At 29.9% G+C, this 19199-nt stretch overlaps 1 protein-coding gene across 1 annotated transcript; it reads right to left on the bottom strand.

The window, feature by feature from the left end:
• Positions 1–16680: 16680 nt before the first annotated feature.
• LOC120268337 lies at positions 16681–17817 on the bottom strand. The gene is made up of 2 exons (XM_039275774.1): positions 17361–17817; positions 16681–17273 (listed from the first exon to the last, which is right to left on the bottom strand). The coding sequence occupies exons 1-2, from the start codon at positions 17495–17497 to the stop codon at positions 16964–16966; spliced, it is 447 nt and encodes a 148-aa protein (XP_039131708.1). The 5' UTR covers positions 17498–17817; the 3' UTR covers positions 16681–16963.
• Between the last annotated feature and the right edge of the window lie 1382 nt (positions 17818–19199).

Genomic DNA, 19199 nt, shown 5'->3' with positions numbered 1-19199 from the left:
TAAAGACATGGCATATTAGCTGCATCTATCATATTCATCCAAAGATATAAAAAGATAACCACTTTTATGATTTTAGTAATGTAAATATAGAACTTACCTTTCTATTCATTTACATATGCCTATGCAGTAATCACATAGACATATGCTTAATTAATGAAAATTGTACCCACACATTGCTATATAATACTTAGTTAAATCATTGCTAGTTCATCAAAGCTATTAACTTCTTACAACTATCCATTACTTCAAACCATTAATGACAATGTTTGTATATATATATATATATATATAGCTAAATAGTTTTAAAAGTTTTTTTTTATAAAGCCTTAAATCATATTTAAATGTGTACATTTGGAGGAAAAATATATAATTTAATATGATTTTTTGTGGGATGATAATATTAACTTTGCAAAAAAAAAAAATTATAATTAACAAAATGTATATTTTAGTTTTTTTATGAACTTTTATGTGGATGACCCAAAACTTTAGAATTCGATCTTTAATATTTTTCTTAAAAAAAGATATTATCAACATTTTAAAAATTTTGTTATCTTGTTTTCTTCATTTTATGGTTCTTATTTTATTAAAAAAAATGTTATAATTTTTATATTGACTTATTTTAATTATAAAAGCATAACATGTGCATTATTGTCGAAATTATAGTGGTGGTTGTGTTGAAATAATTTGTGTTGTTTGATATAACTTACAAATAAAATATTTAAAATATCAAGGGTTGGATGCCCAATAATTGCGTGAAGCTTGTTTAGACCTACACACACACACACACACTATATATATATATTGTTAAAAACATTGATAAGCAAATGTTATAAGGTATCTATTTAAACAGATGTATGTAATTGTCACCACACAAGAAACATTTTTTCAACAGTCAAAATAAATAATGAGATAATAGAAACAAACAGATGAATCAAATATCTGTCTTAAAACAAAATTCATAATTAGTGATTTGAAAATTATTGTTATTAAAGATAAAAATTCTATTTATTTTTAATATATATCATATTAACTCGATAAAGTATGATTCCTAATATCATAAATATTTTTCTATTATAACATTAATAAATTTTAAAAAAATTCCTTCAAGGTTTCAAAACAAATATGCAAAATATGTTGAATTAAAGCTTTATTTATTTTTATGGCCAATGTCCTATGAGAAGATAGATTTTTCTTAATAAGTATTTTTCTAGATACACAAAATTTTAAACTTGAATACATTTAATAAATGACCCTAACTACTGTCATTTTAGGTCAATCCTCAAGTAAAATTTTATTTATTTATTCTACTTAAAAGTCAATATCTTCTATCAATGCATGAGGAACTTATTTTATTCTAATTAAAAAAAATTATTAAATTTTAAGCATGACAATTCCATTTGTTATACTAATAAAGAAATGTCCCTTTCTATTATTGCAACATAATCATAGATCCTGGTGATCAAAGGTAAAGTTAGGGCTCTCATTAGGAAAGAACCTTTTTTTTTTTGTTATAACTTTTTCATCCATAAATATAAAATAAAGAGAAACTTATTTTTATACCTCTATAAATGTGGGTGATTTTTGAGAAAGGCGACAAATACCGGAACCCAGAGACGAACATATGGAGAAACATCGCTCACCACTGAACCATGCCCTCACCTTGCGCGAGATGGGAATCAAACTCGGGGAGCCACGCTTGACATTCGAGGCGAACACCCTACGTAAGAAACCCGATGCCAATAGACCAAATGGTGATTGTTGATATACTCTAATAAAAATTATTTTTAAAACTTTTTAAGTAAAAAATCAACCTACACTTTATATATATATATATTATTAATAAAAATTAAATATTTTAAAAATTTAAATTTTACTTTTTTTTAATAATAGGATATATTTACATTAAATTTTTAAAATTTTTGATATATTTGGCCCATAGTAAGGGTATTTTAGTAAAAAAATAATTGATAATATAAGATTTTTAGCTAATCAAGCATGATAGAGTTGTCAACCAAATAGAAATTACACATATTCTGGTTTAGCTTGGAAATCATATTCCCAGTAATTCAATTTCAAACGGTTATGTAACTTTTTGTGAACTTAATGACTCCTAAATGTTAAGAAAACATAAGGGGCATTTACATCATTGATTGTAGGGGGCCTTTATATAACTAGATTATTGGGAATTTAAAGAAATTGATTCTCAAGAATATTGGAACACTATGTTTGATTTGTGAATAATTTGATTTAAAGATGGACTACTTTGACAAATTTGGTATGCACAAGATATGCATGGAAATATACGGTATAATTATCGCAATAGTCCCTCTATTATTTCAAAATTAGTTCTTTTAGTTTTTCTGTCATGATTGCTGCCTTTTTAGTCCCCTTGTTTTCCTAATTTGGAAAATCTTACTTCACACGTTAACTAGTGTTATTCTCTATGTTAGAATTTACTGACTTGGTCTTTTTAGTATTTTAAAAAAAAATTAAAAAGATGGTATAATTATCGAAATAGTTCCTTTGTTATTTGAAATCGGCCCTAACTCTTTTATAATTGTTGTCTTTTCCATCACTACATTTTCTTAATTTGAGAAAATCTTAGTCTACTCGCTAACAAGATGTTTTTGTTTTTTTGAGAATGGTTAATATTTGCTCCAAATTTCATAGACACTATGCGAAACTCGGTGAATTCCAAGGTTGTAATGCTTTTGTTAATTTCAAAGGATTCATTGGCATTTGATATGGTGCTGCTTTTATTCATTTTTACTTTATTTAATACGTCCAACAAATAGAAGAACTAATTGTATCAATTGCTAAATTTCAAATAGTTAGTGAAACTTAGAAGTTTATGGATTCATTATTATTATTTAACATATATTGCACAATGCATAGATGTCAAGCTTGGTAGCATGAGTGGTGGAGAAAAGTTTTGTGGTGCTCCGGCCTAGTACTAATTTTATTCTCATGTTTCCTCTTTTTAAAGAATTTTAATAGTAAAAAAGTACATCAGCAAATTCTTGGCAGTTGGCAAGTGAACTAAAATTTCTGAAATTAGAAAAATACGGGGGCTAAAAAGACAGAAATTATAAGAAAAAGATTAAATGAGCTGATTTCAAATAATAGAGAGCATTTTAATAAATAATTATAAATCTTTTTAAAGATATTATTGCTTTTAAATATTTGTTTACATTAATTATAGCATTAATAATAGAAAAGTTTAATTGCATTTATTAATTTTGTATTGAATATTCCATTAAACCTTTTAAAGCCAATTATAATAATTAAAAATATTTGTTTTATAGAAAATATATGCTAGTCAACATAATATGGAGTTATTTAAGCATGCATTTTTAGGTCAATTTATAAATAATAATTGAAGAGCATTTTTTTGCTTTGGTTTATTTGTAAGTAAATTAGAAGAAATTGAAGACATGAAAATATAGAAAAATAAGAGATAGTGAAACTCTTTAAACCAAATGTATTTAAAAAAAAATGTGATTATAATCCTAACATCATTCTTTTTTATTTTAATTGTTTAATAAATTGTAGAAGAGGTTGTGATATCTACTATCGTGTAATTATTTATTTATTTTTTTAATTTTTTTTGTTCTTTTTTTGGGTATTATTTTATTTATATTTGCTTTATTTATTTGCAAAACTAAAAAAAAAAAAAAAAAAAAAAATTAGGCAGAGCAAGGGAATTTGCCTAGTCATATGTAAAATCTTACTCTTTTGCCATTTAAAGAAAGCGCCACTTAAAAAGAAATTCTTTAATTTTTTTATACGATTATGAAATATATACGTAAAATCAAAATACATCAAAAATATGCATTTAATAAAAAATAGAAAAAATATAAATAGAATTTACATTGGAAGAAGTTTAAAATTGTAGAACAAAACTCACATTATTCTCTTTAGGGTAAAATGTATCCTTTAGGTTTACCCCATGAAATAAGCTACAACATCCCTATATGATTTCTAATAGGATGATAATAAAAATTAGTACTTGATTAGCAAAATGATGCATGGAATTCATATAATAGCAATTCATACAATAAAAAAATGATATCCATGCATGCATAATATATTAGCTATATGGGCATTCCATATAATATTATATAACAAGAAAAATTACGCATATACCTTTTTTTTTTTAAAGGATAGGATTACACATATACCTCTAGAAAATTCATATTTGCGTATTTACACATTTGCTTGTATTTGAGGTTAAAAAAAACTTCAACATTAAATAGAATCACCAAGGGAGAAAAAAAAAAATCAATTATGGGTTTGCATGTGAATTTGGGACTTCTTACTAGATAAGTAGTAAATCACTTTCACAAAATAAATATACATTTATAATAAGAAGAAAATGTTATTACTAGTAGTTTGGAAGTATTCTCGCTATAGACAATGCAAAATATATAAATAGCAAGTTACATAGCTAAGGACTTATATATTTTTTTCAAAATGTCAAGAAATGAAAAAGTCGGCTGACGTTCTATCTCCCCAAAGTGATTAAAAAATGGTGAAAAATTTCACATTATATATTTATTTTGTAAAAAATAAATATATATAAAAAAAAAAACATCAAGGTGATTACAAACTTTATAAAACTTTTACTGTAATTCAAAATGGTTAGAGGAAGTGAGAAAAAAACAACATTATATAAATGTCTCTCTCGCTTTAGTTATGAAAATAATGAAGTAAATATTAATCAAAATAAAGTAGGAAAAAATAATGTTACTTTCCCATTTACAGTGAAATAAACAACTATAATAAATGAAATTCAAGCTTATTTCAACTACTCATTTACAGTGAAATGATGAAACCTAAGCGCATAATATAAGGACAATATATTGTTACAAGTAGTGGAGAAAACCTTAGGTAACACAAAGCATGAGTACTAATAAGTAGCAAGTCATTCTGGCTAAGTGGATAAACATCCATATTAAGAGGAAAATATTGTGCTATAAATATCAGAAAAGTCCCATATAAACAAACATAAAAGTATGAGCAATTTAATAGCCAGTCAATCCTACTAAGTGGGTTCTATCTTCAGCTAAGCTGATGGTTCAGTGGACAGTTCTCCTTGCTAATGGGATAGCTCTCTTGATCACTAAATGGATATCAACAAATAAATAAGAAACAAATGAAATTCATAAACAAATCAATATTGATGTTGAACATTTTTCAATCTCACCAGTAGGCCTATAACAATGTTACAAGATTTATTGTTGTGACTAACACAATTACATGCATGGGCTATAATAAATTAGAAGTCTTAACAATAAAACCATGTAATTCAATTCTTCTCTTTAAAAACCATCTAGCCTTTTGTCTTTATCACTGGTTAATAAAGTTGGAGATTTTGGCTGTTATTTGTTAGCTTCTCATTCTTAGGAAGCATTTTCAAGCCAAGGAAAATTTGAAGAGAGAATGAAGGTGAATAATAAACCATTGATGAGGAAAGTGAATCTCAATTTGTTTTATGTGGCTATTTTCTGCTAAAAAATAATCACTGCAGTTTAAATATTACAAAAAGTTAAAAAAAAATTAATAAGGTTCCCATAAAAATTACTTGAACTTCCAATTTACTAAAAATAACAAAAGCATATATGAGTCACTTCACCAACATCAAAAAAAAACTCTAGGAGTCATTTTCTTTAATACAAAAATCTACCAATCATATATGTGTGAATTCTGCAAACCAATAATAAATGCCAACAGTAAAAAAAAGCAAAAAATCTTTAGCAATCCTATCAATTTTGCAAACCGATACATGCATATTCAGCAATGCAAGAAAAATACAAGAATGGAATGACAATAGAAAGGTACAGAGGATCAGACCAAACCAAATTAGATTGATTCTCTTGTACACATGAGTGAACACGTTTGTCATAGAGTTGTCATTCATGAGTTCTACCACTCAGTTTATTTTTGAACTAACTAAATAATCAAATACCTACATGAATAGATATTTTCCCTTTAATGAAACATCAATTATTAAAATTAAAAAGATGATGGTTCTCCATTAAAATCATAAAACTTGGGTCGTTTATACCGCTTGATAGTGGTTAATGCGAGCGTAATAATTTTAACTCCAAAAATTAGTCTAAACAAAAACTGTGATATGTGCAAATAAAATAAAAAGAAACAGAATAAAAAGCATGAATATGAAAATGAAATCGGTCGAAACTCAAGGGGAAACAGGATGCTCGGGAGTAAAGTCTTTCTAGGGTTTTATAAGTTTAGGACAAAGGTTGTATAGGTATAGTAATCCTATTTGAATCAAGAGAAATCGTAGAATATACTAAACTGCTATTACAGGAGTGAATAGTAACTGATTCAGTATAGTGCTAATACAGACACCCCACAAAAGCAATGCACTTGATGAAATCTCAATGTGAATTTAACAAGAATTCATGAGTAAACAATCCTTCTTGTAAAGCAATTGTCCCTAATCCCATACAGAATAGAAATGCGATTTTTTTTAAAATGTATTCCCTACGATTGCAAAGAGCATGGAATTACTTGTTAAATCACTCGGGAGGATTGAGGGAGGAGAACTCTCAACTCCAAAGTACCCAATTACTAGGCTTACTCACAATCCCCTCTAATCATGGCTTGTTTACGCTAGGTGTGTATTTCTATTCGTCACAAAGTACATCATACAATAGAATTAGGGCTTTTGCCACAATAGTAATCAAGACATTGAAAATACGCAATTGGATTCAAATAATATAGATTCCAATTAAGAAACAATTAAAACATAAAGATCTACAACCAATATCAAAATACAATAAACCCTGGAGTTTATCTATGCCCAAACATTTATAAAATTAGCTATCCATTAAAGTAGAGCAAGCATCTAAACAACAAGATGCAACAAGAAGAGAAGAAAACATGAAACCCCATTCTTAATTGCGCCAAGACCACAAACGCTGCCAAGACCACCCTTAACGGCTCCAATCCCTCTAATCCAAGCTAGGTGGGCTGATTTTCTCTCTTGATTTGCCTCAAAAGCCATAGAGATCCACCCCTTTCCTTTCTCCAAGCCTTGCCGTTGAATAGAACAAAAGATACCCTCAAAACCATCATCAGAAATATTTATATCTAGCCACTTAAGGGCTGCTTACGAGCGTAAGAACACGGGCATAAGGAGCTGCGGATGATAAGTTGTAAGTCTTATGGGATCACTTACGGCCTTAAGTCTAGTTCGTAAGGTCTTTTGTTTGGGGTTACGGTCCAGCTTACGGCCGTAAGGGCTGAACCATAGGCTTCTCTAGATAGCCCTAGCGACCACCCTTACGGACGTATGTTGTGGTCATAAACTCCTCTGGACAGCCCTTACGATCTAACTTACACGAGTAAGTTCTGCTCATAAGGTTCTATGATTGTCCTTATGCTCCTTCTTATCGGCATAAGCATACCTGCAAGGTTCCATAGAAGAGGAAGCATGACCGTAAGTGAGTCTACATCTCCATCATTTTGGCTCTTGATTGTTTCTTTTGACTCTCCCTCGTCTTTAAGTACTACCCGAATCTTGAGAATATAAAATACACCATGTTTAATTAACATCGAATTACATAATATTACTCTAATACACATCTAATAAGTGTACAAAATGTTATTAAATGTTGTATGATTGTACACTCATCACCACTCTAAACTCTATTATTTCATATATTTGAAATATTTTATTATAAAATTTTTTATTACTGGGTTAATTATTAGGGATTAATATAGCGGATCATGAGGTAGTTTGCAAAAGCAAATTAATTATTTTAAAATTTTAAACATAAATATATTTATAGAAGATATTAAAATAATATATACATACATATATATACACACACATTTTATAAAGTACAAAATAAAGTTAAGGTTTTTAAGAGTAAATTTTTTGAGTGGGTACCAAATTTTGCCATGTTTTCAGTTTGAGCACTAACTTTCAATTTGTATCAAAATGAGCACAAAGTTTTAATTTTGTTTCTTCGGCGGGGCAATTGGGGGATTCTGGTCACAATCCAGTGATGTGGAAACTGGAAATGTGACGTGGATACCTAGGAACTCCGTTAGTAGCTTGCCATCTCAGCGATTTATACATGATGGCTTTTTCCTCCACGTGGCTGCCACATCGCTACCATTTTCTTTCCCTGTTTCTCCCCTTTTTTCTTCACCCCTCCCTTTTCCGATCATCGGCTGAGCCCTAACAGCCATCCCCTTTCCAGACCACTAACTGAGCACTAACAACACGTATGTTCTAGAACCACATAACTACTTGCCGGGGCTACCACACAAGCTTCATTTTCCTCTCAGGCTCCAGCTAGTTCTCCTCCTCAAAGCTCCTCTCCAGCAAACCGCACCTTCAAATTTCATCAAACATATAAACTACAATCTTTGTTCACCCAATCATTCCCAATTTTTTAAACAAAACAAAAAGTCAAAGCTTTCCCATCACCACCATTAAGAGAATTAGAAAGAGAACCAAAATGGATTTTTTTTTAAAAAACAAATGTAAATTGGAATGGTTAATGGCGAGATCTAGACAAGGTGAGAGACCTATTCAAGGGTGAGGTGGCACTTCTTCTCCGGCAGCTGCTTGTCGTAATACTCCTCTTCGAAGAGCTCATCCAGCAACGTGAACTACGGGCGTTGCTGCTTCCCCACCCCATCCTCCACTTTGACTACAAAACAAAACCATTGATTTCACTCGGATCCACCATTAATTCACTCAAAAAAACCTTACAAAATGTTTTAGCCGATGGTGATGGCTCGCACGGGGAGGTGAAGAAAATGGGGAGGAGGGAAATAAGAAGGTGGTGACATGCCAGCCACGTGGAGAAAAAAAACTACCGTGTATAAGTCGGTAAGGTAGCAAGCTGCTGATGGAGTTCCAGGGTATCTTTGTCACATTTCTGATATTAACGTCACTAAATTGTAACTGGAATCTCCCAATTGTCCCGCCAGAGAAACAAAATTAAAATTTTATGCTCATTTTGATACAAATTGAAAGTTAGTGCTCAAACTGAAAACATGGCAAAGTTCGATACCCTCTCAAAAATTTACTCAAGTTTTTACTACAATAATATGTGTACTATAGTTTTTTCTGTAAATATTGATGTGACATATATAAGTCGTAAAATGTCACCATATTACTTCTTTAGATAAAAATAAAATGAATAGAACACATATACCACACATATGAGTATTTTGACATTCTGGGACTATATTAAATACATTTTTAAATGTATGAAAAATATCATATGCATATAATATATATATATTATAAATAACAAAAGATTATTATAATATTTTTGACGTAATATTTTTGGGAAATATCATTGGAAGGAAATTTTTGAAGATTTTAGAGAGTTGAAAGAAATATTTATACATTATTATTTGTTAAGTTACTTATTATAATTTATGTAACAAATGTCATAATTAAATATGACTTTTATTGAATTAATTTGTTATAATATATTTAAAAACATCATTGTAAGTTAGGATATATATTAAAGATAATTTGAGTTTGAATAAAAAAACAGGTGCTATTCGAGAAAAAATAAATACTGCAATATTTTGATTTTAGAGTGCACCAAAAATTAGGTTTTTTTTAATTTTAATGAGCGTCAAAACCTACCCAGTTTATATATTCAAGATTTTATAAGACAAGAAAGAAATCCTAATATTACAAAAGGCCAAAAATAAATTTCTTGTTTGGAGATAAAGTAAGTATCTCGATTTTTCTTTATTCTATAGTAATTTTAGCATTGTTATTCTTGTAACATTATCAAAATATTTAACTTGTTGTCTATTTTTGTGGATGATTGATAGATGATTAGTTTTTTAATTAGCTTTTATAAAAAAAAGATTGATAATTTTAATTAATCCAATCATAAAGTTTGGGAATATTTTTTAAAGGAAAAAATATTGAATTTAACTGGGATGAGATCTAAAAAAACCTTCTTTTTTTTTTGTTGGAAATTAAAATTTATTTTGGTTTTTCTCCTTACCGACGTGAGGATGGGGAGGTTGTGACATAAATCTAAGGCTTCAATCCTTGAAATTACCTTTTAATTTCTGATTCAACCCTCGCTTTGTTGAAGTATTAAAATTTAGGGTTCTTGCTATATTTAGTTAGACATAGCTTTGGTGAAGTTTTACAATTTGCCCCCTTTCTTATTATTTTTTTATAGGGTTCTCATTATAGCCACATACATAGTTTTGTTGAAGTTTTATATTTCATACTTTTTTCTAAATAAGATTTTTAAGGGGTTTTATTATAGTTATGGCACACACATAGATAAACTTAGACAAATTATACATTCTCCTTTTATATAAAAATAGTTTATTTATACTCTTTTTTAATGCAAATGGTATATCTCCATGTTGTTGTTTTTTTAAATTTTAAATTAATATTATTGATTCCAATACATCATATATGTTTCCATTTAATTTAATTTTTATTGTTATATTAACTTGATTTTATTAAATATAACAATTATCGTAGGCCGGAGATGCTAGAAGTAGTCTTGGTTCTCAATTTCATTATAGAGATATTGATCCTAGTGATGATGCAATTTTTATAATATCATCTTAATTATATTTTAAAATATTAAAATTACAAAATTTTATTATTTATTTATCACTTTTTTTTATTAATTGATTTAGGTACCCATTGATGTTTTAGCATATTTTATTTTACAGATGAGAAACCACCATGATAAATTTAAAGCTAATTGCAAGTATTGAAAGTTTGAAAACTTAGCTTTATTACAATGTTTGGAAGCTATTTTTTAAAAATTTATAGATCATGTTGACATTATTTAAATTAGTGTCTTAGTGCTAGCTGGGTTTTTAAAATTTTTGATGACTAATTTTTATTACTATTTTATTAGATTATGTAAATTAATTTTATAGAATTTAAATTTTACCTCATATTTAACTATTAAATTATATTTAAATAACATTTAAATTTGTATTGGGAAAATTTATTTTCTAAATTTGCGAATGTTGCATATTATTGTTATCCACAAATATCATATAGTTAAAATAACAATCATGAAATATCAATATAAGACTTAAGAGACATTTAATAATTGTTACTAAATAATACTACCAACATTAATACGGTGAATAAATTTTATCAACATTTACAAATGTTGAATTAAATTGGTATCCACAATTGTTATTTTGCTTAACCAATGTTTACAAAAGGTTGATATAAGTAATTTAAAAGGTCTTTAATAAATGTTACTATAATCTACATAACATCAACTATAAATATTGCAATATTTCAAATTTAATGTGATGAAATGTTGTGGCAGCATCTGCAAATGTTGCACAAGATTAAAAAAAAAAAAAGAAAATTTTGCTCAACCCATATACAAATATTGGAATCAAATCTATACAAACTATTTATAAACATTGAGAAAATATCACAATAAAAGTCAAAATGTATAACTACTAAAATCATTTGAAAATATCACAATAAAATATATTGACGGTGGCAATTGCAACATATAATCGATATTTATTATAAAAATCGGTATAAAGTTATTCTAATAGTTTTTTTTCCCTATTTTATAATATATGACAAATGTAAAAAAAACTTTTTTGTTAGTTCCTCCGGTGTGGTTTGTGGGTATTAAGTAACACTTAAGCACTCATAGAAGTCTCACACAAACCAATAAAGAAAGAGCATACAAACAAACACAAGGAGACACACAACGTTGGTAACCCAGTTCGGCGTCCACTCGCCTACGTCTGGGGGCCAAGCCCGGAGATAAACAATCCACTAAAAGAGGTAAAAATAGATGAGTACAAACACTTATCACTCACACTCTCAACAATAAAGATCACTACCCTCTCGAGATTGTTTGGTGCTCACACACTCTCCTCAAAGAGTCACCCAAGAGTCATGCTTACAATCTACGAGCAAGGTAGCTTATATAGACGCCTCAACGTCCCAAATATAGCACATACCTCTTTTAGAATCTCCGCGGCTACTAATTTAAAAACCTGCCGAAATTAGCTGTTGCAACTCCTGTTATAACATAAGTTGCAACATGGCCCTGACTGCTGACTTGACTGAGTTCTGGTTACGTTGCGGACGACCTCAAGACCCATCAACCTCCCGGTCATGCTTAGTCCAAGTCGATGCAGCCAAATCTCCTGATCCCGACTGCCGGCAACTAGCCTACCTCCTCAGTTCCTTATCACGCAGTCCCCTTGCAAGGGGCGCACGTTCTTGTGTGTCTTCATGGAACTTGCCAAATTTAGTCTTCAATCCACCTAAATTTGGTCTTCAAAGATTCTCCAAACTTGATCTTCAATTCACCCAAGTTTGGTCATCAAATCTTGCATTCAATAGACTTCAATGATTTTTCATCAAGGATTCTTTAAATCATATCTTCAATTAATCTTCATTCCATATTTAGTCTTCAATCACATCTCTTAAATATGGTCTTGAATAACTCCACCAAAATCTTTAAGATGTCTTGCATTGCAAGCTAAGACTCCTTGTCATGTCATCATACTCTCCATGTCATCAATTTTGCCATGTCACATAGATTGTCACGTCATCTTGATTATTTGTCAAATCATGCCAATAATAGTGTGGTTGCACTAACACTTTTTGTTGTAGTGATATACATATATATTATCATCTTCTTAATCACCACACTCATCACACTCAACGCCTGTCTCAGACAAATTCAGACAAACTCAGTACTGTTACTCACACAACACCCAGTCAAAACAACAGTACTACACCACTCCTCACCTTCCCACTAGATCTGCTCTAAAAGTTTGAATAAATAAATAAATAAATAAACTTCTACAAAGATCTCTCTCTCTCTCTCTCTCTCTCGCTCTTTCTATCTCTTTCTCTCTTCTGCTTGTTTTACATTTATTATATGTAGCTCTCTGTTGAGTCACTTTCCTTTCTCTAACTCATGAACAACCACTTCCTTGACTTCTTCTTCTTCTTTCTCTGTCTTTCTATATCTTATTTTTCTTTTTATTCTTACTGGTTGTGGTATCTGAAGAGAACTGGCAAGAAACCAGGACAAATCCTTTTCACCTTCCATGTTATTCATGTTGTCTTTGTTTCTTAGAGGAGGGTATTATCCTTTACTTTGTGCTTGGAGCTCTATTATTGATTGCTTTTACTTCTCCCACTGTTCCTTTTTGAACTTTATTGAGTATACATGAATCTGGTTGGCTATGTGAGATAATGGTAGATGTAGGCCTTCACTGGGGCTCCTTCAGTCCTTCCTTATCTTTCCACAGCTACGTAGTGATCAATAAGGTCCTCCTTATCTTCCCCTCTCTCTCTCTCTCTCTCTCTCTCTCTCTCTCTCTGAGAGTTTAAGGTTAGGGTTTCAGAGCTGGTTTTCCTCTCATCATTTATATTCTGTTGTGTGGATTCTTGAAGGTGATCTCTCTCTCTCTCTGTGTCTCTCTTTCTCTGGAGTAGATCTTTATGGTCTTGTGTTTTTCCATTTTTTTGTTCTTCATTTTTCAAGATGAAATGGTTATCTTCATTGAAGATTTGCATATCTAGAATAGTTTCTGACAATCATTCTTTTCAGGTGATGTAGGAGGGAAAATAAATTTCTTCTTTGAGTTCTAGAGTTGTTTGCATATCTAGACTAGATTCTCTAGTTTGGCTATGTTAGTTTAATAAGTTATATATATATTTATATACTTTTTCTCTAGTTTCTTGATACTGTCTCCTTTCTAAAACAAATACACGAATGCCATTTTTAAGTTCGTCTTCCAGAGATGGAAAAGGGACTGATATCTTGCTTGTTTCTTGCATTAAGCCTAGCTAGTTCTTGTTTTTATAGTTAAAGGGTTGTTATTTATCAGGATTCTTTTTTTCTCTTTTCAATTTTATCAAGATATTTATTACTTGAAAAGTTGTGTCTATTATTGAAGGCTAGTAATGAGAAGAATAGAAAAGAGAAAGTAGCTAGAGATGTTATTTAGCTGTATGATATATACATATAACATAGTAAAATAGGGTTTTTAATTAGTGGTATGAATTACCACATGATATGAAGAGTAGAACATTATTCAAGAATGCTTCATTTAGCCCCCAAGCATCTCTTTGTGAGTTGATGATAAGTCATATGAGGGACTAAAAGAGAACTTCCTTGTGTTCCACTCACAATGAGTTTTTAGTATCTCTTTTGTGGGTTGCACAACAACTAGAGTGAATAAATCATTCAATCATATTAGAGCAACCTTAAATCCACGCCATGATTTTTTTTAGTATCTTCTTTCAAAGTTATATGTCAAATCAGCAAGAAGTCGAGTTAAAATAATAACTAGAAAGAATAGAGAGCTTCTTTCAGTTCACTCATAATTAATCTTGCTTTTAGTACATTTTTTGCGAGTTATATTCCGTGCGACAATCATAATTGATTACTAGAGTTGATGGTAGAGTAGGGGTTCGAGAGAGCTTCCTTCAGCCCACTCATGGATGGTTTTGGGGTTTGAATACGCTGCCGACTCATTCATTCAAACACAAAGTATGGAAGGATAGTAGAAGCCTCTTTGTGGTCGAGTGAATGATGCGGGAGATGATTCGATCCCTTCCTTCCCATACTTGGACTGAAGGGAGCTCCCTCTTTCGCTTCTTGTTCTTCACTTACATTTCAAAGCAATTATTCATTCATTCTCAATTTCATCACTTTCTCTTATTGCTATTGTTGCAAATGAAGTAATTCACATGTATCTTTTAAGTGTATATCTTTTTTTACTTGTAAGATTTTATGAGTTTTAGTTGAGTCCTATACTTAAATGTAGAAGATGGTGAAGATCATATGAAACATTTTAGCACATGCAAAGTTCTGTGCCATTTTGTATCATTTCAAACTTTACTTGTTCAAACCAAAGTACTACTTATGTCAACTTCCAGGTTGGACAAGATGAGTAAATATAAAACATTGTCAGCATTGTCAAATGTTTTTTTATGGTTGGAGTCCAAATGTTACACTAGGTTTAATATTCCACTTGAACTGCATAGAGGAAAGCATGCTATGTATAGTATGTACATAAGTTTGAACGCAAAGAATTTAATTTGAATGCATATTTCTACATATGTGTGTGTGTGTTGGAAAAAGGGGAGTTTTGGGTGTTACAAAAACTAGAACTCCTACATTCTTGGTATTCTCATGAAGACTAGCTGTTTGAAGTTCCAGCCTACTAAATTAAACTACATGGTATACATTCACATTTTGCTTGACAGTGCTCAGAGTGTGAAGCTTGGAACTTGAACTTGTTTTCTTTCTCAAGTGGTTAATATTTATTGCTCTCATTGATCTCTGTGTGCTTCTTTACTGTTTTTCCGGGAACCCCTGACCCTAATTAGTGGTGCAAATAAAAGTATCTTCTCATCAATGAATCTTTGTTTTTGTGGACATGACTACACTGGCAGTCATCTGAAAACCTAACAGTACTTGTTCTGAATCTCTTGCATTGCTGAAACATCAGAGTTGCATGCATGTTTGAAAAGATTCGGTAAAAAGAGTTAAGTTTGTGGTGGTGAGCAGTATTTGTTAAGCTTTTAGTTTATTGGTGATTAACTGATTATTATTGTTATTATTATAATAATTATTATTTTTAAATACATGAAGGTGCCTTTGAGGACAGTGAGAAGTTCCTTTGTTGAAGTATGTGAAGAAAGTACATAACTTTCACTAAAATTTATACTTTGCTGATCTGGATCATCTTGATATAATATTGGTTCTTCTCTTCTTTGTTTAATTTATTTTATAAAGTTTTTGATCTGTACTTAGATTTATTTATATGCATGTGTGTGTGTGTGTGTGTGTCTTTGCACTTTGTTTGAGGCTTGTGATGGGTGATGGTTTTAGCCATGTGACTTGCCAAATATGGTTAGTATTGTGTTTCTTGTTAAGCAATGTCATTTGGAGGATGTGCATATTAATTTATATAAGCAAAGCTAGTGTTTTTATAAATTTATTTTTTGTTCTTATATTAAGTTAATGAATTTGTTGGATCATTTAATGAGATAGTCTTGTTTATTTTAATGCTACTGGTAAAATTTATAACTAGGTTAGGTTTATTTTTGTGACAGGGAAATATTCGAGAAAATTGAAGAATGAGATATTTGGTAGATTAAATAAATTTATATTCATAAATATATTAATGTTTAAGAATATCATTGTTTACACTTTGAATTGGGAAAATATTTGGAATTTGGAAATACTAAAATATATTTAATTAGGTGAGGGATATTATTCATAGTAGCTGTTCATATATGGTTTGTTAGTTTAGTTAATTTGTATGAATATATTAGTTATTATGTCGTCGTTTATAGCTCAATTTTATACACATTGAAATTAGGAAAAATTCTATTGCTATTGTTTGGGCTTGTGATAAATTTATTTATTGAGTCTATCATCATTCCTTTTCTCAGCTTTGTCTATTAATGTGATTATTATCAATATCTAAACTAAGTTTTGAAAGTTTGGACTCCAAAAATTACTACTAAATAAATAAATAAATAATATCTTTAATATATTCAAAATGTTTATATTATATTTTGCATTATACATAATTAAATTTCACCTAATTAGCATTCATCTTTGATAAATCGGAATCATACTTGCTATAGTGAGTTTTCAATCATCAAATTCATTTAGATGTTTTTGTTTCATTTATATTTCACAAAATAATTATTTTACATGGTTGTATGTCAACCAAGAAGGAGTATCTCTTTTCCTAAACTTCTAAATTTATCATTGTATTTAATTATAACCTTCATATACACACATTTGTATATATATGACTGATCATGATATTAATTGATAATTTAAAATGCAATTAAAACAAACACACTTACTATGATCATATAAAACTTAACCATCTTATTTTATAATAATAATAAGTTAACTATATAAGCATGCTCATATATAAATCACACTGCTGGAGAAGCAATCTCAGGTATGGTCTTCAACTCTGGTACCCAAGAGTCACATCTCTTAATAATTTCACTATTATTAATACTAAGAACACTACTAATACTCCTCTTTGTATGATCTCCCTCTTTGTCTTCTCTTTTATTTGTTCCTCTTTGCACCATCCCTTTTGATTCACACACGTTCAACATCTTCTCATAAGTTTCTTTAGATCTCGCCGAGTTCTTCAGCACAAGAAAATAAAGCCGGGCGCACTCGAGTTCCGCCTTCCCTGGCATCACCGTTCGCTCGGAACAACATCTTACTAATCTATGTTAGATGTAAACCAAACATATATCAGTAGAATTATATTAAAGATTTAGATAATATTAGAACTTATGATATATATATATATACCTATAACCTTCATACATGGCGGTGATATCCTTTGCATGTATGCCCTTCTTGAACTTGAGAATGCTTCCATCCTCTCTCATCACAAGCACTTTTTCTTTTGATGTGTAGGAGCATTTGCATGATATGTTGTTTCCCATGTTTGTGTGTATAATTTGGCTACCTCGCAATTCTAGTGATGAAGCAGTGAGGTTTATATTTATCTATTTATGTATGAAGGTGTTTATTTAATTTGATGAGTTTAAGGACAAATAAAGGCATATAGAAATATACCTTGATTAGATGCTATATGTGTCTATATTTATGGCAATAAACACAGCAACCTTTTCATTGGTTTTATCAGTAATTGAAGCATGAGGGAATTGGACTTTGGTGGCAGTGTTTCTTGTTGTTGGTCTTTTGTTTTATGCTTTGGAATGGCTGCGTGATGATTGTCGAAGATATTATGCCTCAAATAATGGTTTTGTTTTCCTTGTTTTTTTAAATAAAAATATTTTTTTTTCCCAACAAATGCAATAAGCATTGCTCAACAAGGGTTTTTTAAAGGGATAAATAGGTACAATGGTGCACCAGTTATGATAACTTAATTACCTTTTAAAAATTTATCATGTGGGGTGGGTTAGTACATAGAGCAATGACGATTTGTCATGTGCACCAAAGATAATATATCATGAACTACAATTTCGCAATGGTAAATCTCTTAATTTTGCCTTGCAACCCTGGAGGGGTGGAGAATACAGTTTCTCCCACATGACTCAATGAACAGTGGATAAATATACTATTATAATATTTTTACAATATGTATGTAGTATTTTTTTATAGTACTTCATAGTATCACGGCATCACGGCATCGGGATCTGACTTTACATCACTTATTTACCATTTGAATGATTTAGCACTAGATGGTTTTTTTAACAAATATGGACAAATCACTTCAGGGGCATACACAGATAAAAAGTTAATATTTTAATTCAACTATCCTCTTGGTTGGTTCGCATGAGTTGAGATTTGAACTCTTTTCTTCGGCAGGGGTATAAGGTGATCTTCAATATTTAGCATTTAACAAGCTTATGTGGTGATTCTTGCAACTTGCAAGATGGATGGATTAATTAAAAAGAAATATGATTTCAACATTTTTTTTTTTATTTTTGAAATGTGATTGGAGATGTAAGATAAGTTCTCTTTAATTTTAATTAATTAATTATTATGCCAGATAACGTTTAGAAATCCTTAATTTGGAGTTTTATAACAGTCCTCTCCATTATGTTCATTGAAAGACCTAGACTTTCAAGCTTGTTCAATATGAGAAGAATAAAAATTAATAATAATAATAATAATAATAATAATAATAATAATAATAATAATAATAAAAAGCTTGAACTCCTATATAACGATAAATAAGTAAATATTAGTTCACGAATATTTCCATCTACATATTAGTTCAGGTTTTAGGCCCAATTACCAGTGCAATCAGTAACAAAACAAATCAGAGTAAAAAATACTTTTGATCAAATGTAAAAAATAAAAAATAAAAAAATAAAATACTTTTAAAGAATTTCAAAAAATAAAAAATTACAGGTTTAAATTGACCCAAATTAAAAGTGCGGAGATTAATTAAGATAGCTCAATGTAATTCGATAACCACAAGATGATCTAGTAGTAAATAATTCAAATAATTAGTGAATAATGTTGGATTGAATCATTTGAATGATAAGTGACTAATGTTGGGTTGAATCTCATGTATTGAGTGCAATATTATGAAAATATAATAATAATAATACTGGTTATTCACTATTCACATTTGTCGTTTTTGTCAACCGACTCGGTGTGATTCAAGAAGGT

This window comes from Dioscorea cayenensis, chromosome 9 (assembly GCF_009730915.1).
Source record: "Dioscorea cayenensis subsp. rotundata cultivar TDr96_F1 chromosome 9, TDr96_F1_v2_PseudoChromosome.rev07_lg8_w22 25.fasta, whole genome shotgun sequence".
Lineage (NCBI taxonomy): Eukaryota > Viridiplantae > Streptophyta > Magnoliopsida > Dioscoreales > Dioscoreaceae > Dioscorea > Dioscorea cayenensis.
This window is presented reverse-complemented; position numbering and strand designations above follow the sequence as displayed.

What these genes read in the sequence shown, in the direction of transcription:
- LOC120268337 (XM_039275774.1), bottom strand. Translation starts at nt 17,497, where the DNA reads ATGGGAAACAACATATCATGCAAATGCTCCTACACATCAAAAGAAAAA. An exon ending in GCCATGTATGAAGGTTATAG is followed by an intron (nt 17,274 to 17,360) that starts GTATATATATAT and finishes CATCTAACATAG; the next exon opens with ATTAGTAAGATGTTGTTCCG.